General features: G+C 43.6%; 1 protein-coding gene across 2 annotated transcripts in view; it reads left to right on the forward strand.

Moving 5' to 3' along the window:
- NSD3 (nuclear receptor binding SET domain protein 3) overlaps positions 1 to 25,653 on the forward strand; it is a 1,492,250-nt gene that overhangs the window by 1,258,990 nt on the left and 207,607 nt on the right. For both annotated transcript variants that reach the window (XM_085633955.1, XM_085633956.1), the window contains one exon: positions 14,335 to 14,476. In XM_085633955.1, coding sequence (XP_085490081.1) covers positions 14,335 to 14,476 — 142 coding nt within the window. The remainder of the gene's footprint in view (positions 1 to 14,334; positions 14,477 to 25,653) is intronic.

Genomic DNA, 25,653 nt, shown 5'->3' on the forward strand with positions numbered 1-25,653 from the left:
TGTCAGCAAATATTGTGAAGCAAGAAGGTCAGCCTGTAAAGACTGTAAAATTTTAGAATGTTCCAGCTGCCAGCTAGACTTCGAAAATGTGGGTTGTACCAAGGCGTAAAGCGGCTTGATACGCTGGGCATAATCAGGAATGTACGTACGGCCGAAATTCAGAAAGCCCAGCAGAGATTGTAATTTCTTTAGCGTCGTTGGCGCACTCAAGCATGCGCACTTTTCCAGAAAGTGGGGAGCTAACCCCTTTCCTTCATTATTGAGCTCGTAGCCCAAAAACAACACCGTATATTCCGCGATGTGAGACTTCGCAAAATTGAATTTGTAGCCATAGTCAGCAAAACTCACTATAATATTGTCGACTCGAGACAGATGTGGCAACAGCTCATCATCCGTGAGGTAGATATCGTCAACATAGGAGTATGCCTCGGGGTCAATTCTTTCTAAGAGAGAAACCACGCGAGCGGAAAAGACGCCAGGGCTATTTTTGTACCCCATGGCCAATCTGGTAAACTGTTTTTGTTTCCCGCCCGAAGTAAACGCTGTCCACTGGCTACTCAGTGTGGACAGGTTATGGCTAAAAAAGCCATTGGAAATGTCAAGTGTCGTTTTAAATCTTTTACGCACGAGACTGTCGACTAGAGCCGAGTTATGTGTATTTTGTACCGCGCAGGTCCGGCAATGGGAGTTTAGGTGCCGGTAATCCAAAACTAAACGGTACGAGCCGTCAGGCTTCGTTACAGTGAATAAAGGGTTATTCATAGGGGACACACAAGTTTCAATAACACCCTGATATTCCAATTGTTCAAGGATCGCCGCGACGTGGGGTCGAGCTTCACGACGCATGGGATACTGGGGCTGAGGCTGGGGCATAGACCGTAATGGAATCTCATGGCAGGGGGACAACCGGTCCCAACCCACTTGAGTACGATATACCGCTGGCGCAAGCGCCAGCGCCCACTCACCAGCGTACATTTCAGCTTGGTCCTTAGGCACCGTGTGCGCAAAGGACGGGAGGATTTTCTCCTCCCCTCTAGGAGCTTCCAAAATGAAGGCTGGGGGCCAATCTGCCTCCGCTAGGAGGATATCATAGGTGGTGGTCAGATTATCCCAAAAAATCCCTTTTATAGTACGTTGTATGTCACCCTCTATTAATAAGACTATTTCATAAAGTCTATCAGGGGGAGCCACTCTGGTGTCAGCTGTTTCAACAGTAACTAATACATCAGTTGCTGTCGCCGCCAGAAATGGACGCAGAGCTTGACGGACTATGGTAATTTCTGCCGCGCTGTCCAGTAGCGTCAGCGCCCATGTCCGGTTCTGAAGCTGTGTCCGCACTATCTGAGGCATATTTTGCCGTCAGAGCCGCCACTTTCTTCTTCTGAAACGGGGGTCTTTGTCGAGCAAACTCGTCCTGCTTGCCTTTACCCTCAGTCTGTCGGGGTTGGTCACGCTGTTGTGGAGCACCCCGACCCTTGCCACCGCCTCCGCCACCAGACTGTGTAGCCGATGTTTCCTGTGAAGAACGAGGAGAACGCGGTTCAGAAACCTGAAATCTATCAGGAGACTTAATAGTAGCACGATCGCGCAGATCATAAGTGCGTTCACTACTTGACTGTACGGGAGAGGCAGGCCGAGAGCCCTGTTTCTGCTGCTGCTTTCCCTGTTGTTTAGTCCGCCAAGGTTGTTTTGGAAAAATTGGCCGACCATCCTTACCAGAAGTTTCTGCCTTACCCTGCTGCCTAGAATCGGGATTTTTGATCACAGGCTTAACTCCTAAAGAGCTACGACCCAAATCACAATATGCTTCTGAAATTATTTTTGCAAATACCTGCGGCTTGTCCTCTTCAGCAACTTTCTTCAGTTCATTACGAACCTGAAAGTGCAACGCATCACCCTTAAGGTTTCCCATTATCATGGTAGCCACCAGGCCAAAATCGCCGAGGAGCCGCATCCCCAATTCTATCGCAGACTCCGCTCCATGGTCCTCTTGAACCTGTTTAATAATGGAGGGCAGCTGCAACATCGACGGAGTGCCAAAGCACTGCGCGTACGTCGCAGCAAAAATCTTACCCCAGGATACACAATCATCCATATGGGGAACTAAGTCTTTAGGCAAACTAATGGTGAGGATCCTGTGTTTCTCCACAGGAGTTGTATGCGGATAAACCGCCTCTATTTGGTCAAATTTTTCAGCAAGCCAAAAAGGATAATCATCCCTTGTGAGGGGGCGCTTGCCCATAACAGAATTAACCATAACAGGACTAATGACCACCGCGTGACGATCACTAGGTTGTCCCGCACTAACAGGCGCCCCCGCCTGTACAGTGCGCGACACATACTGCACCAACGCCCTATATACTGATATAAGGGCAGTGTGTAGTACACGCAATTCAGCCACCGTCACCGTGAGATAACGGGGATGAGGCGTATATCCGGCTAGTACCGGCCAAGTGGCCCCTGCAATTGATAAAGGGCCCATTCTCGGCGGTATAACCACACGGGGGAGGGCGCCATTAAACCAAATCTGATGTTGCCAAGCAGATATTGGTATCTCCTGTGTCCTATACGGTGCATAGTTAGCAGGCACGGCAGTAGCAGTGTAAGAATGAAAGGTATCGTCATCCCCACTGACTGCCGGAATCGTCACCCAAGAATAGAATAACTCAAATGGGTGAGCCGCATCGGCTCCCACCACAAAGATGACGTCCATGCCCGTGTCCGGCACACCATACTGCGTCAAATGACGTTTCAGTGCCGCGCGGCTATGCGCCGCAATGTCTACTGCCATAAGGACAAGCTATACTTCAAGTATTCAGTAGCACAAGGGTTCAATAACCTTTTTAATGATCAAGCTTGAAGGAACCTATATCAATAGAACTAGGTAGGTTTAAATCCGTCAGACTTGTTATCCGGAAACCAGAATGAGGGTGCTGTGGACTAAATGTAAGCACTACTAAGGCGTTTCAACTCATAGACCAAACGTTAGGTGCGCCATGTTGCAGGGATTCTGCTTATACACAGAACTATGCTTAGAACCCCAGGACCTCAGTGAATTGTGGTGTACCAGAAACTCACCTCAGAACCCAGAACCCAGTATCCGGCTAGCATAAGTGTCCCATTCGTTATCCAAGATTTAGCTCAGAGATCCCAATGAATAGACAACCCAGAACAAGCGACTCAGTGTACTCTCAGGAATGGTGGGAATCGGAAATACCTGTTCGTATATTATTCTCACATCAGTCCACAACAATAATCAACAGAGACACGTTTGTAAATAAAAGGGGTTTATTTTTATAGACCACGTGTCCTAAGATGCAGTACTTTGGCCAATACAAGCAGACAAATGATTAATATCAAAACCAGCAACATAGTTACAATACCATAGAATATAAAAGGGGTGATCATATTATAATGACAGTGGATACTACCACCTTCCCTTGACTAAGAAGCTAATATTATTATTATGCTAATAGAAGGTCTCTTAGGCTTGAATAGGGGACCCCATACCTCAAAGATCAGCTTAGTGAAATCACATCACAGGAGCATCAGGAGACTTCTCGCAGGAAGGCTCGTCTTCGGTCTGAATAATAAACATGATGTCTGTGATATTAAAAGCACCAACTTTCAGGTATGTGCAGCTGCGCGTGTGTTATGGCTAAATAGTGGGTCGATCAACCTAGAGTGGAAAACATGCATTGTGTAATATTCCAGACTGTTTGTCACACCATGTACAGACCAAGGTCGCTGCGCAGAGCTTGGGATGGTAACAACAGATTGCTCTCGTGTGAAGCAAGTCTCGAGTCAGCAGTTTATTTAAGAAATAACATGTAAACGCAGTGTCGTGTGCAAAAGCAGAAAGATAGCATTCTAACATCTAACGTGGTTATGCTAACTTAACAATGTATGTGCGTATTCAGGAAGAACTCACTACAGCATGACACAGGATCCGATGGCATCTACAAGCGAAACGATGACCTCGTAGTTAATCTCAGTAGTCAAAGTTAGACCACCATGGAAACCAGAGTCTTGGATAAAGGCTTGGGCTTTGTTCCAACTTTCTTAGGTGATGATTTTACAACTTACAAGAAGTTAGCAGAATTCCTTCGTAAGATAAGGTTATCTTTTTTTCTTTGAGAAACAGAATATGAATGTTGTTGACACTACTTCAGATAAAGGCCTTAAGAACAAGTCCAAATTTCTTCCTCCCCTCCAACACGTACCTTCGGAGGAGGCTACTTTCGAGAAGGCAGTGCTAAAGGATTTTGAGATGCATAAGAGTCAAGCTAGACTGCCGTTTTTTAACCTTATTAAAGAGGAGAAACTGTGTCTGGAAGAACTTAGCTCTGACTCTTTATTCATTATTAAATCAGCAGATAAAGATGAGGCCACTGTGATTCTTGATATCCTGACTTATCGTACAGTGTGTCTACGACAACTAAATGACAAAAAATATTACAGACCCATGCAGCGGGACCCTACACGAGAGAGATTACAGCCTTAGTAAACAGAGGAAGTGAATTGGGTTGGATTACATGGGTGAAGCTGATTTTCTCATCAAAATCCGTCCGAGAATCTCTGATTTTTACATTCTCCCCAAAATTCATAAAGCTCAGAGACCTCCGCCAGGGAGACCGATTGTCTCTGGCATAGGGTCAATACTTGAACCTTTGTCTCAATTTGTAGACTGCTTCCTTCGACCGCTTGTAGCTGAGATCCCATCATACTTGCAAGACACTAAACATGCCCTGTCCTTTCTTAGTATGGTTGAGTTTGATCCCGAGAAACATCTATTGGTTACATATGATGTGGAAGCCCTTAAGTGAACATGCCTCTTGCTCCTGACCGCAATGGCGGAGGTATAACCATGATCATTTACAACCGAACTGTTTCAGTATTAAGATGTAATTCGTACATGGAAGGGGGAATAACGAAACAAAAGGTTAGTTGTATTAACTATGTCACGTTGCAATCCCATGTTGGTAATCAATAAAGTATGTTTAAAAAAAAATATGATGTGGAAGCCCTATACACCAATATTCCGTAGGATGATGCACTGAATAGGATAAAACATCTGTTGGAATAACATCCTCCAGATGGCTCCACACCAACTTCATTTATCATGGATTTTGCTACACTTGCAACGAAAGATAATTTTTTCTCCTTTTTGGATCAATTATATTGGCAAGTGACTGGTACATCTATGGGCAGTACCTGTGCCCCCAGCATGGCGAATTCATACATGCAGTGGTTCGAGACAACATACATTTATACAGTGGAAAATCCATTCCAGATTAACCTAAAATTATGGAAGCGATATATTGATGACATCTTAGTCATCTGGGAGGAGATCCCATATCTTTGGATACCTTCTCTACATGGCTTAATGCCCGCAATGCTAATCTGAAGTTCACATGCGAACACAATAAAAGGCAACTCCCATTCTTTGACCTACTTCTCTATCCCAAAGAAGGCAGAATTTACACCGAATTATACCAGAAACCCATGGCACGAAACTCATTGCTGAGCAATAAGAGCTTCCATCCTCTGCCTTACGTGACAACCTTCCTGTGGACCAGTTTTTTAGATTACCAAAAAACTGCACAGAGGTAAAAAAAAAGTATAAATAAGATGCAAACAAGTTTAATGAAAATTTGCTAACACTCAATATCCTAAAGATATTATTTGTAGGGTATCAAAACGGGCACGCAATAACAATCTGGATGCCCTTTTGGAAACATACCCAAAGATAGAAACTGAAAGATTGGTTTGCGTTAGCACATTCAGCCATCTCACAGAAACAGTTAAAAAAAAAAAAAAAAGCCATCAATAAGAACTGGCACATTCTAAATAAAGTGAATATATCCTATGAAAAACACATTGTTTGCTCTAAAACGTAGCAGCAACTTAAGGGATATCCTTTTTCACACAAGACCACGTGGTACTAGAAGCTCTGACTCCCAACAGACATTGTGGAGAGGTGAGCCCGCTGTGGGCCATTTTCTCTTTAGTTCCTGTTCTGTGTGTGGGCACACACAACAGACAAAACAACTAGATCTAAGACTTAAGACTCAGTGGGTTCTGACAAACCACACTAATTGTAATTCATGGGGTGTTCTCTGTTTGATCAGGTGTCCTTGTGATCTAATATATGTGGGTATGACTACCCACAAAGTGAGAAGTTGGGTCCTTGAACACAGAAGTTCGATTAGATGTAAAAAGTCAAATAGCAAACTCAGCAGACACTTCATAGAAGCAGAACATACTAAGGAAGATAACACTGGGTAGTTGACAAACCCTACTACTCCACAGAAGTGGCCCCCCTTGACAAAACCTTGTTTAGTGTTTCTGTGTGTAGATTGAGGAGTCACTAAAGAGTTCTCAACGATGACTTCCCTTGGTGTTCCCTGTGAAGGACCATATACGATATCGGGAAATAAGCAACTTACATCTTGTTGTTCATGGCAAAAAATCCATTCTGTAGTGGTCCTTTGGACTTGTTTAGATAGAGGGTGCAGTTGTCATCCCCAAAGGGATTGAACTTGATCCATGTATCAGGGAACACCGTTGTTATTTTGGACATGACCGAGTTATTAGTTATATCTCTGTATTCCGATACCTTGAATTCCTACGTGTATAAATAGACAACGTATATGTCCTTTTGAGTCATGGCTAAACTTTATCAATGCATATTGACCGTGCTCATACCCTTTGGCTCAAAAATATTCAACATGATTCTTGAATTGTCGTTGGGCCAATTTATTTTGTCACATTATTTATTTATCAAGTTTTATATAGCGCGAACAAGATCCCGAAGGATATCAGAGCGCTTTACAAAGGAAGGAAGAAAGGATATAAATCCAATATCGACAACAAGTAAGAATACACAACAGGAATACTCGCATAAATCCCAGACAAATAATCGCATAATTCCCAGACAAATGAATCAAGGAGAATAGTACAATAAACAGGTGTGTAGCAGACTACGAAAGGGAGTACACAATGCGGAAAAGAAGAGCATAGATCCAATATCGACATCAAGTAGGAATACACAACAAGAATCCTTGCACGTTTCCCAGACAAGCGAATCACGGAGAGTAATACGAAAAACATTAATATAACGGGCTACGAAGGGGGACACACAATGCGGTAAAGAAGAGCAGCATTACATGAGGGTACAATGGTTGTAGGAACAATGATTTCAGGCAAGTGATCCTAGCCCAAGTTAAGGTAAAGATTTGTTCATTAGGAATCTTTTGGCTTCCAGTTTCAAAGCAGTCGTTTAAAAGATTCTGCGTACTTCCGGTGGAAGAGAGTTCCATATCCCTGGGGCAGCGCCGGAGTAGGCTCGGAGACCGGTTCTCTTTTTGCTAAGGATGGGTGGTTTCAGGCGGATAGTGATAGCGCTTCTTGATGCTCTCCCACCGCAGGATAATTCAAGCTTTTGCGCTAGGTACCTGGAAGTTTTGAAATGCAGGGCTTTGTGTGCCAGAACAGCAATCTTTAACTGAATTTGAGCTTCATAGGGCAACCATTTAAGAGATTTTAGGAATGGGGATATGTGCTCACTTTGTTTGATACCCGTGACCAGTCTGGTCGATGTCCTTAGGGGAGCCAGGGTGTATTTGGGAAGGCCGCAGAGCGTAGCAGTGCCGTAGTCCTGCCTCGGAAAGACCAGAGCTTGTACCACCTGCTTGAAGTCCTTTTGTGGAAGGCATGGCTTGATGTTTCTGAGTGTCCTCATCATGATTATCTCCCTTACACACATTGCTATATAATTTTTCATATTCAGCTGTTTGTCCAGGGTGATTCCGAGAGATTTGGCTGAATCTATGATGAGAGTGGTGCAATTGAAGGCAGTAAGGTGATTCAGCCAAGGGTCTAGCTTGGGGATGTGATTCGGAGGAGAGATGAAAAGTAATTCAGTTTTGGAGGTATTGAGCAGTAGATGGTTCTCCGTTAACCAATTTTGCGTAGTATTTAGGGTAGTGTTGAGTGAGATGATGTTGTCCGGGGATGAGATTTACAAATAAAGTTGGGTGTCATCCGCGTACATATGGAAAAGAATGTTCGTGGTATTTAGAGGATTAGCTAGTGGTTCCAAGAAAAGGTTGAAGAGGATAGGAGATAGGGCGGGCCCTTGGAGAACACCCATGAGTACTGGAGAGGGCTGGGAGAGGGAGTGGTTTGCCTTGATTCTTTGTGATCTGTGGTGAAGAAAGGATGAGAACCATTGTAACACCCGACCCGAGAAACCCATCCTGTTCTTCAGAATGGATAGGAGGTTGTCGTGATTAACCGTGTTGAAAGTGGAAGAAAGGTCAAGGAGGATTAGGAGGCAGGAATCATTTTGGTCAAGCATTTTTAAAATGTCATCCATAACGTGCGTGAGAGCCGATTCGGTACTGTGCCCCTTCCAGGAGCCGGATTGATGCTGGTCTAGGAGTTGGAAATTCTCTATGTGAGCACAGAGTTGGGATTGTACGCATTTTTCAAGTAGCTTGGCTAATGTGGGGATATTGGAGATAGGGCGAAAATTATTGAGGTCAGTTTTATCTGCGTTAGGTTGTTTTAGTATAGGTAACACCTGCGCTGCTGTTAGGCAGTCTGGGATCGTGCCTTGTGATAGGGAAGCGTTTACAATCCTTGTCGAGGTGGAGATGAGTACATTCTTGATTTCTTTGAAGATGGCCGGTGGGAGCAGGTCACTGAAGTGGTTAGATGGATTGATGTTCTGAAAAATCTTGTTGATGTCTATTTCACTGAATGGGGTAAAGGTGCCCCATGTCACATTGTTCTTGGTGTTCAGGCTGATAGGTTTGCACTTTTCTGAGAGGTCAAGAGGCGGTGCGGACCAGGGGAATGGCAGTAGCGCCGCCTTAGTAGCAAGTTCAATGGTGATGAGCCTTGATTTCTCGGTGAAGAAAGCAGCAAGACCATCGCAAGAAGGTGGGCTGCCTCCGGAGTCAGAGTTGTTTGGGCCTACCATTGATAGCCATTTGACCAACTCGAAAAGTTTCTTGGACATTCCTCTTTCATTTCAACAAATTTTATTTACAGAATAAGTATCTACTGTGAGAACCACAAATCCCATGATCACTTGGGATACATTTCCGGGTTACAAACGTACACACGGGTTACACATCCGCCACAAATGGATAAGCCCCCCTGGAGTCTCCCTCCCGCCGGCCCTTCGCAAGACGCGGCGTATCAAGACTCTACAGGTATGGCGTTTTCCACTGATTTCGCATTGGGATATACTGCTTACATTGCTTTGTTTGCCAGTATAGTTGCTAGATGCTATATTTACAGACAGGGTATTTGCTGGATTAAAGAAATAGTGAGACCCGTCTTTATACATACTTAAATGGGACAGTATTTAACCCCTTCTAGCCTGACCTGTTCCAGAGTTTTTTAGGTGTATGTTGATCTATGTTTCTACACTTTTGGGTATTCCCCTTAGCAATCGGATACAGTGACAGTACGATGGAGTTGTGTTCTGGTCCCGACTTCATGCTCTATTATTTACTATCAATGCTTAACGTAGACTTGCACGGGGATTGAAACATCACTACTCTAGAAATGTCTTTATTTGCAAGGACGGTTTTTGGAGGAATGTTTATTTGAAAGTATTGTTTTTATTGATTACTTGTGTTTTCTTGGTACACACATGTAGCTCTGATTCGCCCCGAGGAGACAGATGATGGTTGAGCAGACCTTGATATACTGTTTATGGTAAGGTCAGATAGAATCTTCTCTTGGGCACCACAGATTCACTTTACATTCGTTTTTAGTGTTGGTTATGGACACTGGGGGAACAGTACCAGATGATGGTACCACGAGATCAATCAGTATCGTGAAAGTATGTTTTTTTGGGTTATTTTCAATCGATTAAAGTAGCAAAGTGACATATATCTTTCGTCCTGAGGAATGCCATGAACCTTCAGTCAATTAAGACAGAAAAATGTTGACAACAGAATAATGGGGGTATTAAAATAAAGGCTTTTTTACCCACCAAGAGATAGTTTTATTAAAATTCAGTTGCACTCTGCTCCTCACACAGGAATTACTATGTGTTGTGCTTGTGACAACCTCCGCTCCTCTCCTATGGGAGAGTTGTAGCCTACTCTGGGTTCCTTGCTGTCCTAAGGTGAAGAGGGGACTGTGAGAAGTTGGCCTGATGTATGATGTCACTAGTTCTAGTGTACACCTTAGATCAGTCCAAACAACCCTTATGGTGATTGGTTGTAAAGTCAACCTTATAGACCAGCTATCCTAGTGGTAGCATGGACAAGAGCAGTCTTAGGCTAAACTCTGAATGGCATGTGAAGTCAGCTGTGATACCATATATAATCCCTTGAATACCAAATGAAAGGACACCACAACAGATATATATATAAAATAAAGTGTATTTATTCTAGTCAAACCCTCAGCACTCTTTATGAGATTAGAGGTAAGTACAACACAGTCTTAATTATGCATACATTAAATCACACAGGTAAGTAATACAGTTAGGCCCTAGGGGCCACGCAAACCATATACTAAGTAAGTGGTATAAGGACCACTTTCACGGAAATAGGATATGCCTAGGCCTAGGGAATCGCTGGGGCTACATTACACTACCAACAGTTAGGAAGTGGGAGCCCACGGGATTCAGGTGCAGAGTGGAAACACTCACGCGTAATGCGTATAATCGATAGAAATAGTACAGTTTAGGATTATTAAGATTTAGGACATTTCTGGAGTAACTAGGAAGTCGAGACTTGAAAACTAGACACTAGGATAGTCAATACCCTGATGAGCACTGAAGTACCCAAGTTACCTAGCCCACGGGCTGCGGGTGCATAGGTGTGAACTTGCGTCGAGTTTCGTCGTGGACTTCTATGGATGCCTGAAGGAAAGTTGCTGACAGGCAGTCAGTGAAGAGTGTCCGGTGGATCCCAAGGATGGAATCAAGAAGGAAGGATACCTGCAAGCAGAAGGGACAGAGTCTAGGTCACCAGCCAGGAGCCAGGAAGGAACCAGGCGATGTCGTGAAGATGCAGGTGAAGAGGTGAAGCTTGTCGCAGCAGCCACGGGTACCAGGAGGCGTCGAGGACGACCAGGACCAGGAGACGAGCTGTCCCACGAAGGCTCTTGCTGTCGGCGGCGTCTATGTCGAGCTAGGACCCAACAAGCCTTGGCAAGCGGAACCCACGCAGGATGGAGGACTTGCTTCTGGTGCAGACCAGGAAGGTCTGGGGTGCTTCTCTTTTACAGAGGAGCGGGTGCCAGTCTGGAGGAGCCGGACCAGCAAGATAAAAGCAAAGGTTCATCGTCGCAGAGGTCACTAGCCAACGGGCCAGTAACCAGACAACACGTCGAACAACTCAAGTGCAGAAGGGCCCCACGCAGAACACGTGAAGTGTGGGGAGCTGTTCTTCTTTGCAGATGGTGCTCGGGATTGGGGCTTCTCAATTCCCCAAGCACAGCCTCGAGGAAGTCTCAGAAGTCGCGCTAGTCAGTTACTAGCTACTTTTCCCAAGTCGCCGGTCCCACGTCCCTCGTTGCCTCCATGGGTCTCAGCTTTGCTGTCGATGTGGATCTGGTTCAGAGGTGTCTGGAAGTCACGGCGCTGGTCAGTCTCTGCAGTCGTCCCTCGTAGGATCAGTCGCAAAGCAAGCAGCGGTCGCTGGATGGTGCCTGGTGGCCCAGGGTGATCACTCCTTGGCCACAAGGGAGATTCTTCAGTCTTCTTCCTGAGGTCGAATGTCGAAGGTCCAGTGTTTCTGTTCAAGTTGCAGATTCAGGATAATCTGATTCTGCAGGGCTTAGCTACCTACTGATATACTGGGCTAGTGGGCTGGGCTACCTGCAAGGTCCCTCCTATGGGTGGGACCAGGAAGGGGAGTGGTTACACCCCCTTTCCTTTGTCCAGTTTCGCGCCAGAGCTGGGGCTGCAGTGCCCCAGCGCCGGTTTGAATTGGACTATGCATGGGACACCCTGTGTGCCCCAGGCAGTGTCTAGTTTCTTTCATCCCTCCCTGCCCCAATACACTAAGGCCTGTCTGGGGTGGTGCTAGCATCTCCCAAGGCAGGAAACCTATTGTCCAAGCCTCCCTCGCTAGAAGGACTCCCAGCAGCAGGAGGTCAGACTTGTGTCTGTGGCAGCAGCATCCATTTTGTGATGCTGGGGCTCTGGTTAACTTTAACCGGGTCAGTAGGTTTCAACATGTCTTCTCCCTCTAGAAGGGAGGAATAATATCCTCATCGCCAGAAATGGTATGGGGGTATTATTCCAAAGTGTTAGACACCTTACACGACATGTTTTGATAAAGTCAAACCATAGTTACCATAACCGTTTAAGATTATAAGGTACTTTAAGAGTATATGGTAGGCTATATCATAGAACAGCTATAAGGACATGGTTCCGAAAGCTGCAGACAGGCTCATCTCATGCTAGAGCACCATCTCTCATGTTACTAAGCATTCTGCCTCCAGGATTGTTAAGGCCTGCCATAGGAGTGGCTGATAGGTACACATGTGTCTATATATAAGGTAGGTATAGGAATACTACACCTAAGCAAGGGGTGATTACACAACCTTGCCCCAGCTGAGTGATCAGCCAGTTGTGTCATAATGGAAGGCCAGGCCAGGGGTGGCATAATACATGCTGCAGCCCCTGGTAGGCCTAGGGTACACCTATGCCCTGGGTACCTAGGGTACACTATACAGGGGCCAATAAGGTGATCCCTACCAATTGGGTTATGCACCTAAAGTACATAGTGTGAATTTAGAGAGAGAACAGCGGGGCTGTGGGTCTGATTAGCAGGCCCACAGCCACATCTAAGTCGAAAACCAGTGAAGCAAAAGCAAAAAGTGGGGGTGAACATAGAAAGCGGACCCTACTCTCCTACAGTTGTGTTTGGTATTGTTGGAAAGAGAACCATTGGCATTATTTAGCAATGCCAATAGCTCAAACTTTAATAATGCGAGACCTATTGCATTGCAAATGCTTGTTAAATTCTTTCCATCAGGCTTGTACATTTATATAGGCCGTTCTGAGCCTTTCCAGTTCTTGTTTCGTAGCTTGGGGTGCTGAGACATGGGTTCCAATTTTAGTTTCCAGACTTAGCGTCTTCCTCTCCTGCGAGTCAATATCTGTTCTCAAGGTTTAAAATTTTAAAGGCATCGGAAATCATTCGGGTCATCCATCAAGGCCTATAGTCCTGTCCAAGTCGTCTTCAAGTTCTCTTCTCAGCATGGCTCAATGTTTTTCCGCTTGTGGGACTGATTTACCAATTGGTGGTTGGGGGCATCCTGCTCCGGTGGCATTCAATCATCGTCTCTATGAAAGCTTATGCGTCAGGCTATATTAAATAGTTACTTTACAGAGGGGATTTTGGGATCTGGAATATAGTTTTCTTTGATGTTTTTTTCAATGCCCCCCTCTACCCCCCTGCCAAGAGTCCCAATCGGGGAAAATCACTCCTCCAGGGCTGCATTGCTGTGCCTGGTCTGCAGGTGCCTCATAAGGGCGAATCGCAGCTACCAGGACACTGTGCTCTTTAAACTTCTCGTTGGCCCTCGGCCCATTTGAGAAGCTCGCCATCTGGAGCCTCGGCACTCTGTTGTTGGTGGTGCTAGCCTGAAAGCACGCGGGTTGTGCATCCGCTCAGGATGCCATCTTGGCTCCTCCCCCCAAGGCAGCCAAGTCTAAAATTGATTCTTGCTTGAATTTGGTAGCGAACATAAGGGACTGAAGATTGAGGTATTGTGGGCAAACGTGTTGGATGATATGTGTCTGACTGTGAAGCGTAATATGAATTTGAGGGACTGCCTCAAAGGGAGAGTGTCCGAACGTAAAGTAAAGTTATTTTTATGGTGATTGTTTTACTTTTTGTCCATAAGCTCTCTCCCACTAAAAACCTCCTTCTGCCAATCCCTAATGATTGCCACTTGTTTAACAAACATATCTGATATAGGTGTGAGGAGTAGGGGTGTGGGCAGGACGTGTCCATGGATTAGGCGCACACACGGCCTTGCATGTAAAAAGCACACCACAAACTGTTACATAAACCGTTTATGTGCACAGCGCAAAGTCAGGGAGCGAAAGATTAAGGGATTCGTAGTAGCAGGATCATTTTAATGGTAATTTCATCCTTCCAAGACTCCCACTTCTTGCTGTACGTCCTCACTGACTTGCACGTAATTAAAGCGGAGTGATTGTCCTCTGTTTTACTATTGAAAGTTTTTAACCGCAAATACAATTATTTGACATCAAGTAATAAAAGTCCTTAAGGAAAACTAACCTTGTTCTTTACATACTGATATGTATTTTTCTTTATACTAAAGGACCGGATCATTGATGCTGGCCCGAAGGGAAACTATTCTCGTTTTATGAACCACAGCTGTAATCCTAATTGTGAAACACAGAAATGGACAGTAAATGGAGATGTCAGAGTTGGGCTTTTTGCCCTTCGTGATATAGAGCAAGGTAAGAAAGAGAATGGATAAAAGTCCCCCTCAAAACAGGTACATTTTTTGTTTTCGTCTTGATAGCAGTAAAAAACATATGTTTTGGTCTGGCCAATATATTTCTTTTACAGAATGTAGCCAAACCATTAAATGTTTTCTGTACTTACAGTTGGAGCTGTGAGTGACTAGTTGCAATATTATTGGTTGTGGCCATTGGCGCTGGAAGTAGAGGTACTGGGGTGCTACAGCACCCCCAAAATAGCAATGCTGAAGTTCGGAAGGTGAATGAACAATAAATGTCTTTTAAATTTCGTTTTTATCTTGTCACATTTACAGTGCGCTCAAAGACCGAGACCAAATGTCAGGCTATGTCTTGTGACAAATTGTGGCTTACTCTTTTAACATGGAGACTGGTGTTTGCTTTTCTTTCTCTGATTGCAGCGTGAGAACATTTTGTAAAGTAATTGTCAATGTCTTGCATGTGTGAAATGAAAGACTGAAGGTTTGCGTTTTTTTTCTAACATCATCATTTAAATACCTATAGATGAATTTTACAAATATTTCAAAATTTGGCTGTGCGTAGGAACATATAAACGAAGCACTTTTTTGGTAATTTTAGTGTGATGTAAACAAAGGTGATGCCCAAATGACATATATTCGCTGACATCTGATTTCCACACATTATTGTGTGTGGCTATAGTTTTATTAGTAACAGTAGGTGCAACATTAGAGGCTATGGTTTAGTAATATATTAAAGATCGTGTAATCCAAAGTTCACCACCAGCTAAATACTGCACCTTTATCGCTCTCTTGCTGAATGGGCGTAGATCATTTGCTTGTGCTTTGTGCAAAACTTGGACTTTTCAGAATCCCTATGAGTTCAGCGATGTCCTATTGATGACAGCATCCCCACTCTGAAAATTGTTCCAACGCCACTGGTTGTGGCACCAGGTATAAACACATTTGAGGTGATCTGCCCTCCATACTAGCGGAGTACAAAAGTATCTTTTACTATATGTGTTGCTTTACTTAACCAACATGCAGAATGCATGTTCTTTCATTGTATTTCAATAGTTTCATAAAGTGTAAATGCTCCATATGTTGACCCTGATTCATAATTTAGTAGTTGAACACACAGCTCAGCAGTTACAACATGTTCCATGTTTAGGCATACCTCACTTCTGAAACCAAAGGTTTCTCTGTTTGTATGCACCCCTTCTTGTTCAAAGCCGAGCCTGTAGCAATTCCTTTATGTGGTGATCTGCAAAGAACAATTTGTAGGAGTTGTTCACAATTTTGGTGATAGGGCACAATTAATAATTCTTTTTCCCCCAAAGCTACATTGCCCCCTTATTAGCTCTTGCATGTGGTCCCTCCATACCTGACCTCCACTTTTCATCTTCACTTGACGTGATAGTTTCAGAATAAGAACTCAGCCCCTATGACAGTCTATAAAATCCTCAGCACCCTATTATCTGGTAGCGCAACTGGTACCTATTAACGACTGGTTCATTTGGGGCTAGGATGACTCTTCCTACTGCCTGGAGCTTTATCTGGTGGGCTTTGAGGGGCTCCTCGGCCTCCTGTCTGGCCCTCTGCTGCCTCAGTGCTATCTTGCGCCAGGGTGTCGATCTTTTGCTGGAGATATGCCTTACGCCTTACTCGGTGGGACGGCCGCCTAATGAGCATGAACCTGTTGTGGCAGGTCACATGGCTCCAACATCTCTCTGCCTATGAGGGCTTCACCCACTGGGACCGCATTGGCATCACATTCCTAGGAGACCTCTATAAAGGGGACAACCTGATGTCCTTGTAAGATCTGAGAGACCACTCTGCCCTGTTTAACACACAGTTCTTTTGGTTCCATCAACTGCGGCACGCACTACGGTCACATCTACCCCCAGACACTCAACTTCCCAAGTCCAGCCCCCTTGAGGCTAAGATATTCCCGGGGCGTCTGGGAAAAGGAGCTATATCTACGATCTACCGCTCCCTATTAATCCACGCCCCGGATGACTTGAAATACCTTAGGTAGAAATGAGTAAACTCGGTGGGTGAACTGGAGGGAGATGATTGGTGGAAGGCTTGCCTTGCACCCAGGGATTAAGCCATCTCCTCTCGCTTGCGAATGATTCAGGTAAATTACCTGCATGCAGTGTATGTCTCCCTCTTCAGCTTCCATCGCATAGCACCTACTGCCCAGGCAGCCTGTGCGTGCTGTGCACTTTCTGCCGCGGACTTCTTTCATATGGCCTGGGATTACCCGATGCTGCGCTCCTTTTGGGACGGGAGATCTCGTCTGTTCTGGACCACCCCATTGGGTTGACCCACCCCCAAGGTTGTGCTGTTGGAGGAACTTGGAGGTCCATGTGCTAAATTAACTCTTATCAGAGTGGCATGTCTCGTGGCCAAAAGAGATGTTGCACGCCTGTGGAAACATCCCACATCTCCCTCGCTCCGGCAGTGGCTCACGAGGTGGACTAGTGTATGCAACAAGAAAAAACATTTATGCTGCAGGTGGGTGTTCCCACAAACATGATAAAATATGGGAGAAGTAGTGGTCTTCACATGTGCTATCGATATGAAATTGTTGATTCTTGGTGAAAGTGCACTATGTTCTGCTATGGTTTTCAATGCACAGCTTCCGTTGATTGTGATGATGGATGTACTTGCTGTATAAATACAATAAAGTGGATTATAAAAAAAACAATTGTAAAAAATCTCTGCACCCTGTGCATTTTTTTGTTCAATGAGGTATTTTACTATTTTAATGAATTAGATACTAAGGCTTAACACCTTAGTATATTGCGCCCCTTTTCTCATTTATATTTTGAAAATCTCAACCCTTCATAACCTTTTCTATAGATGTTCTCAAGGCCAAATCTGCATCCTTTGTTCTAAAGGTTGGAGACTAAGAAGACAACAAGGATTTATGTTATACTTTGGCGCTGTGTGAGAAAATATCCAAAATAATTTTAGTTTTTTTAAAAAAATACCCTAGGATATTATGCAAGAAATTATTTGTTGTACTGAATTCTCACTCTGAGCGTTCTAAATTGTTGTGTGGAAAGGAAATAAATATTTTTTACCAGTATTTTGTAAGCATATTTCTGATGGAAAACTCCATCTTTTTAATTCCCTAAGGACCCAGACTGAATGAAGAAACTGTTCCAGTACTTGTTCCTGCATGCCAGTAGGTGGCTTCATCGGACTCTGCTGCAACCTCACCCCACCTCTAGAAGTGACTGTGTGAGGCCATATACAAGCGTCACCCCTTCATGCTTTTTAAAAAAAATTTATTTCCTAATTCAGGTAGCATATAAGATACATAAAACGACATACAAAACAGGTATCAGTGCATTACAGTACATCAAGGAAGGACTAGCTTTTTAAAAAATTCAGGTAGTTAAAAATCAACATTGATAGCAGCAAGGATGATTTTAACAACAAAAAAGAGAAAGTGCAAAAGTGATAAATTTCCATCCTGTCGCATACCTCATATGAGTGTGGCCTAAGAATGAGAAATAACTTTCTTTAATCTTTCATATAATCCATCACGATACCCCATATTTCTAAGCCCCATTTGTTCTTCTGCACACCTTTTAGAGCATATAAACTATGTTCCAATTGAAATATACTAAAAAATCTAGCTCTCCATTGTTCAAATGTCGAGGCCTCTTTTTGCAACCACATGGATGCGATACATAGTCTAGCAATCGCTGTTGTTAAAAAGATTAAATACCGTATTTTATATCTTGCTATTGCACTTGTGACTCCAGAATCCATTCCTAATAAAATGTCACTCATTGAGAGTTTAACATGAATCTTCGTTATTTCATAAAGAAACCTTTCAATATATAAGAAGAGGTTAGTTAATTCTTTACATGAATAAAAAATATGGACAATATCAGCATCTTCGCTACAACATCGAAAACATTTTCCATCGTTTCCAGCTCCCCATTTAGCCATTTTAGCCGGTGTGTGATATAAATTAAACATTGTCTTATAAGATTGTGCTTTCAGGCTAGCAGACAGAAACACTTTAGCGGCCACCTCAATACAATCTTCCAGATTGATATCTATAGTCCCCAACCTATTATTCCATTTCTGATTGTTTTTCTAGATCATTCGGCTGTGGGAGTTGTAATAAACTATAAATAGTCCCGATACGTCCATTCTTCCGAATTGCTTCTACCAAGGGGTTGGATTCGAATTCCCCCCTCTGTTTCAAGAGAAAGTCACGTAATTGTAAATATTTTAAGAATTCCTTACTAGCCAATCCATGTTTTTCCGCTAGTACCGAGATTGATGACATAACGCCACGCACATATGTATCCCCAATAAATACTATTCCTTTCCTGCGCCAGCTATCTACCACCCTGTCCCAAAATATCACTGGGAGTAGTGCAGTTGCTGCCGTTGGTGTATAACATGTAATTGTCCCAATCCTATGAGATTTCCTTACTACTCTCCAGATCTTATAAGCGGCATTTAATTCTTTAAATTTGGTTCTTTTGTAATAATTAAGATCAAATGACAAAAAAAGGCGATTTTTTTAACCTCCAAACCAAGCAAAATTTGATAAATGGATGGAAATTCCGCTCTGTTCATAACCTCCTCTCCAGATAAAAGTATTCTCATATTTTGCAGCATACAAGCATAATAATACAGGGTAAAATCTGGAACAGCCCATCCACCTTTCTCTCGTGGGAGCGTCCTGTATCGCATGGCTCTACGAGGTTTCCCTTGTGCCCATATAAATCGTGCACATACTGACTATAGCTCTTGTACTTTTGTAGTTGCACCCGGGTTACTTCCAGTGGTACGGATCTAAAAAAATATAACACTTTTGGCAAGATTACCATTTTTATGATATTTCAACGGCCCACCAAAGACAAATGCAGACACTCATAGCGATCTAACTGTTCTTTAATAACGCTGGTGATGCCAGCCCAATTAGCATCCACTAATGATTTTAAACAAGTGCGAAGCTTTATCCCTAGATAATTAACTTCCGTCATGATTCTTGAATCCATGTTATCTGGTAGATTAAGGCTCAAGATCTGCGTTTTGGCTAGATTTAATTTATACCCTGAAACTATTCCATAACTTGTTGGCAGGCGTTCTATCTCACGCATAGCTACCATTGGGTTAGATGTTACAACCGCAATGTCATCTGCGTAGGCTAATACCTGACCGCGTTCTTGCCCACATACCATAGGGTCAATCCCGGGGGAATCTTCTAACATATTCATAAACGGATTTATATATAGTGCAAACAGCAGTGGTGAACAGGGACACCCCTGCCTGGTGCCTGTGGCTATAGAGATCGTCTTTGATTCAGAGCCTGCTATACATACTTTAGCTGTGGGAGATTGATACAAAACCTGAATTGCTTTAATAAAGCCCGGATTGAAGCCTAGATTGAAAAGAAAAGTCCAAAGAAAGTCCCATCCCACCCGATCGAAAGCCTTCTCGGCATCTAACAGGATAAGGCCAAATTTAGAGTGTTTTGCGTTGGCCCAATCAATCATTGTGACTACCCTGTTTATATGATTAGTAGTACCTCGGCCGGGTATAAACCCGTGTTGCCTGGTCGATACCAGCGGTGAAATAACTTTCGACAGCCGGTTGGCCAAAATCTTAGCATATACTGTTGCAGGGATTCTGCTTATGCACAGAACTATTGTTGCAGGGATTCTGCTTATACACAGAACTATGCGTAGAACCCCAGGACCTCAGTGAATTGTGGTGTACCAGAAACTCACCTCAGAACCCAGAACCCAGTATCCGGCTAGCATAAGTGTCCCATTCGTTATCCGAGATTTGGCTCGGCGATCCCAATGAAAAGACAACCCAGAACAAGCGACTCAGTGTACTCTCAGGAATGGTGGGAATCGGAAATACCTGTTCGTATATTATTCTCACATCAGTCCACAACAAGAATCAAATGAGACACGGTGAAAATAAAGAGTTTATTTTTATAGACCACGTGTCCTAAGATGCAGTACTTTGGCTAATACAAGCAGACAAATGATTAGAATCAAAACCATCAACATCGTTACAATACCATAGAATACAAAAGGGGTGATCATGTTATAATGACAGTGGATACTACCACCTTCCCTTTACTAAGAAGCTAATATTATTATTATGCTAATAGAAGGTCTCTTAGGCTTGAATAGGGGACCCCATACCTCAAAGATCAGCTTAGTGAAATCACATCACAGGAGCATCAGGAGTCTTCTCGCAGGAAGGCTCGTCTTCGGTCTGAATATTAAACATGATGTCTGCAATATTAAAAGCACCAACTTTCAGGTATTTGCAGCTGCCTGTGTGTTATGGCTAAATAGTGGGTCGATCAACCTAGAGTGGAAAACATGCATTGTCTAACAACCCAGACTGTTTGTCACGCCATGTACAGACCAAGGTCGCTGCGCAGAGCTCGGGATGGTAACAACAGATTGCTTTCGTGTGAGGCAAAGCTCGAGTCAGCAGTTTGTTTAAACAATAACATGTAGATGCAGTGTCGTGCGCAAAAGCAGCAAGATGGCTTTCTAACAGCTAACGTGGTTATGCTAACTTAACAATGTATGTACGTATGAAGGGACTCCTTACTACACTATGCACAGGAAACCAGGACCTCAGTGAATTGTGGTGTACCAAAAACTCACCTCAGAACCCAGAACCCCTTATCCGACCAGCATCAGTGTGGCATTCGATATCCGAGGTTTATCTCAGCGGTCCCAATGTATAGACAACCCAGAACAAGCAACTTAGTGTATTCTCAGGAATGGTGGGAATCAGAAATACCTGTCCGTAATTATTCTCACATCAGTCCACAACAGAATAAACATAGACACGGTAAAGTTTAAAGAGTTTATTTTTTAAACCTCGTGTCCTAAGATGCAGTACTTTGGCTAACATAAGCAGACAAATGATTAAGATCAAAACCATCAGCATAGTTACAATACCATAGAAAAATGAAAGGAGTAATCCTACTAAAATGACAATGGATATCAGCCACCTTCCTTTCGCTAATAAACTAATATTATTATTATTAGACTAATAAAAGGTCTCTAGGCTTGAATGGGGAACCCCATACCGTAAATATCAGCTCAGTGAGATCACATCACAGGATCAGCTAGACTCTGCTCCTGGGAAAGCTCTTCCTCCGAATGTAATGTAAAATATGCAACACTGCAATATTAAAAGCACCCGACTTTCAGGTATTTGCAGCTGCGTGCGTGTTATGGCTAAATAGTGGGCCGATTAACCTGAACCCAACAACATGCACCGTCTAGCGACCCAGACTGTTTCTTTAGTCGATGTTCAGACCAAGGTCGCTGCTCACTATTCGGGATGTGAACAACAGACAGTTCTCATGTGAAGCAAAGTCGAGCAAGCATTTCTCAATTAATAACATGTGACTACAGTGTCGTGTGCAAAAGCAGCAAAAGCGGCAAGATGGCTTTCTAACATCTAACGCGGTTGTGCTAACTTAGCATTGTACGTATATAGATAGCAATCTTCACTACACCTCCCCCTTGATCGGACCACTAACCAGTAGGGGCGCACTTGCAAGAACGCAGAGTCCAAGTTTGATAGAACGGAACCAAGGGCATGAATTGTAAGTCCATATAAGGTAAGTGAAAAAGTTTGCAGAAAAAAAGCAAAGAAAAAAAATAAAAAGGATTGGAAAAAAAACCCATTTAAAGGAAAAAAACAACATCATCGAAGGACGAATGCCGAAATGAAGAGGCAAAAGTCAATCCATCAATGTATAAGCACAATAAGTTGCAACAGCTTCCAAGAGGAAATCATTGGAACGTTCTGCAAAATTATCTGCCATCCAGTTCAGCAAGGGGAAGGAACACACATGTTCCTCGATAACCAGAGCCTCCAGCACCATTCGAGGGCAACCGGTGTGTTCTTCAAGATAACTTCTCGCTAAGAATTCAGCTGCAGCCGTTCCGATGTCCCAATTCCCAAGGACTCCGTGCGCTGCTCCACGGGCCATAATCCTGACGCCAGAACAGTCCAACTCATGAGCCACTAAGGGGCTCATCAGCCGATCATAATCCGGGGCAGGAGACACCGAGTTCGACAGGCACAAACCCAGAGCCCATTGGAATGGACAATCTAGGACAAAAGACAGGCTGCACACAAGTAAAGTAGGGAAACAGGAAGGACAATCCATAGGCTATGCTTAAGGTCGCCAGTGGTAAAGTGCCATATTATTCAAGCATCCGGTCACGAAGATGGAGCAGCCGGGACCTGCTGTCGTGTGACGCAAGTTGTGCATCCATAGCGTATTGCACAGATCAACAAAAGTACCCCAGCTACGAGGGCGAGAAGCAAAGGGAGACCTCCGAAGATAGTCTGAATCAGGGCCCCAAAATGGAGTGGGAGATCAGTATTCAAAAGCGCTTGCACCTCTGTGCGCGTATTTGCTACGTGAAGGACAAATATTTCCCTGGACGAAGTCAACGCGACTTCTTTTTGAGACAATAGAGCCCTTATTCTGCTCATCTTATTGAACTCTGCTTTCAAGGTTGGAATGGAAGGGCCAGATGGATACATCGAGCCGTCCATGCGGGGGTGGGAAAAGGACGTTATTACAGCAAACTATTCTCTGTGATACAGTCACTATGTAGGGAATTCCCACTAACATCCCACAGCAAGCTTCATTATTTAATAGCAAATAACTACCGGGGGCAAGCAGCATAAAAGACGGTGTTATAACTGGCACAGGGATCCCTTTCAAGACGCAAGCTAAATTAGGAGCGTGCACATTACATGCACCGTGCAATTGAATGTGCCTACACACTACAGAGTGATCCGGAGTGGAAGTGCACTTTTCACCTTTCAAGTATACCTCTTTTCCGTCTCTCACACATCTATACGTGAATGGGAGTGACCAAACTTCGTGCAGGAAGGCAGTACCAAGTTTTTCATATCTGCCTAGCTCATAATGTTTCATGCACGAACTGAACTTAAACAGGGGGGAATGGTAATGTGATCAATCCGTGGATAAGCCACACAGCGGAGTTTAATTCGGCAACAGAGAAAGGTTAAGGTTCTAACTTTTCAATGTGCAGCAATGAATATGTTGCATCTTTCATGGACATAAATTGTTGTTTCGCAGTTAAATTAAAAGGGAGGAACAAAGATGAAGTATTCATGTAATCCCAAGGGACTTTCCCAGCCTTTAACGTTTGCAATTTCCATGCAAACTACATAATGGAACGCAATTGATTCTGACCATGATACAAAACAGACAAATCATCCTGCACAATGTCTACCACAGATAAAACAATATTATCTAAGGTATAAATTCTGGAAGACAAGGTGTTAATACTATTATCTATTACAGCCAATACCTTCTCCATATTGGCTTGATCAATAGCTCGTAATCTGGATACAGCCTCAATCTGTGATAGCTTCCAAACTTCGTTGTAAATAGCATATACCCATCTTTTCGACCTGCCAACCGCAGGACCCTTAACAAAATCATTCAAATCTATTTTGTCGTTTAATTGTGATAAATGGAGTTTAACAGATGCTAAGGTTGAATGTTGCAGCCAAGATTGGCATAACTTCCCTACTGAGTAGGTAGTTACAGTGTGAGAAGACTCAAAACGGGGGTCTACACGAACTTGTGTATACCCCGGTGCTAAATCCAGAAACCGATGTTGACAGGAATCTGAGCTTGTTTGCCACACTAACCACCCTTCCGGATTCAATTCAGAAATATTGAAGGATGTGTTGGAAATGTATGACTGCAACGTAGCAAGGGACAGATCCGTATGATTACCCCAATTAGGATAAGCACCCAGACCCGGAATGGAGGGAGAATTAAATTTTTTAGAAGTAGCCAATCCAAAACAGGTGGTCTGAAAAATTGAAGAATTTAAAAATAACATGTGATTCGGGATGAGGCAGGCATGATGCAAAGCTTCCGTTCCCTGTACCTGCCACCGTTTAGAACCCCAAACCGACTTAAGATCGACAGTAGCTTTCCACAGATCATATCCTCCAATTGCCAATTAGTCCATAAAGGACTTGGAATACAATAATTTGGTGTGTGTCAGTCTAATCTTAGATGCAGACTCAGCCGCAACCTTAAAATAAAAGGAGGCCGGGTTAGACACACTGAAATCACAAAAATATGTGAATTTGTCCACTAACGTGGTGGAGCTGCCCAGCCTAGGGGCGGGACAGTGTTCCCATTGTGTATAATTTACAAAATTTCTAAACTTATTTGCTTTGTGTAGGAAATGCGTGCCATAATGTTGATAGCAGAATTGCAGAATTGCTCATCATAATTAGCAGTATCTAAATACAAATCTTCAGCATCAAATGCAGCATAATATTTCAAATCAGAAAACAGTGCTTCTATTGCTTGTACATCCCAATCATCTGAGTGGATGTTCTGCTTGACTACATCACCCATAGAAACACGAAATACATTTGGCACATTAATTACTTCAATGGGGCCATGAATTTGAAACTTTACAGCATCTCAAGCGATTCCATCACGTACAGGCCAGGCAGTAATGTTCACAAAAGTCTGGTCCCTTTTCATGATATGTGATGAGGAGTGGGGGGCCAAAGTTCCATCAATTAGTCGAATTGTAGATCTTTCTTTCAGGTAGTGTCCATTGATAAGTCTAAAAAACACTACCACAAAGCCAATCGACATAAACAAAAAAATACATATGAGCACCAGCCAAATGTAAGTCCAAGGGAGAATTAAAAAATGTCTTTTGAACCAGGCCACAAAAATCGAAACTTTGGACGGGGCAATGGAAGTCATTGAATCAGTGTCAAAAGAGTATCGTGACTGGGTAACTGTGCTGGATTGTAAAACAGGCAATGGAACATCCGCAGGATAAGCATACTCAATATGTTCAGGTAGACCACCAGGTGTCGGTGGCAATAAAGGACCAGTAACTGTATGCATCTCGACGGCAACATCAGGCAAGGTGTTAGAAGCTGGGGCCACAACAGAATTTCTCAGCATCGAAGGGCAAGAAACTGCCGGTGTCATACTAAGAAGAATCGGCCACTCGCTGTAGCTTGACATTGTCAATAGAGATGTACCTGTTATCCTTTCGACGAGGAAGTGGAGGTAAAATGACTGTACGTGTACCCTGTACTCCAAGCACCGGAACTGGTGCGCGATAAGAGGGG

Source organism: Triturus cristatus, chromosome 11 (assembly GCF_964204655.1).
Source record: "Triturus cristatus chromosome 11, aTriCri1.1, whole genome shotgun sequence".
In the NCBI taxonomy this organism is placed as follows: Eukaryota; Metazoa; Chordata; class Amphibia; order Caudata; family Salamandridae; genus Triturus; species Triturus cristatus.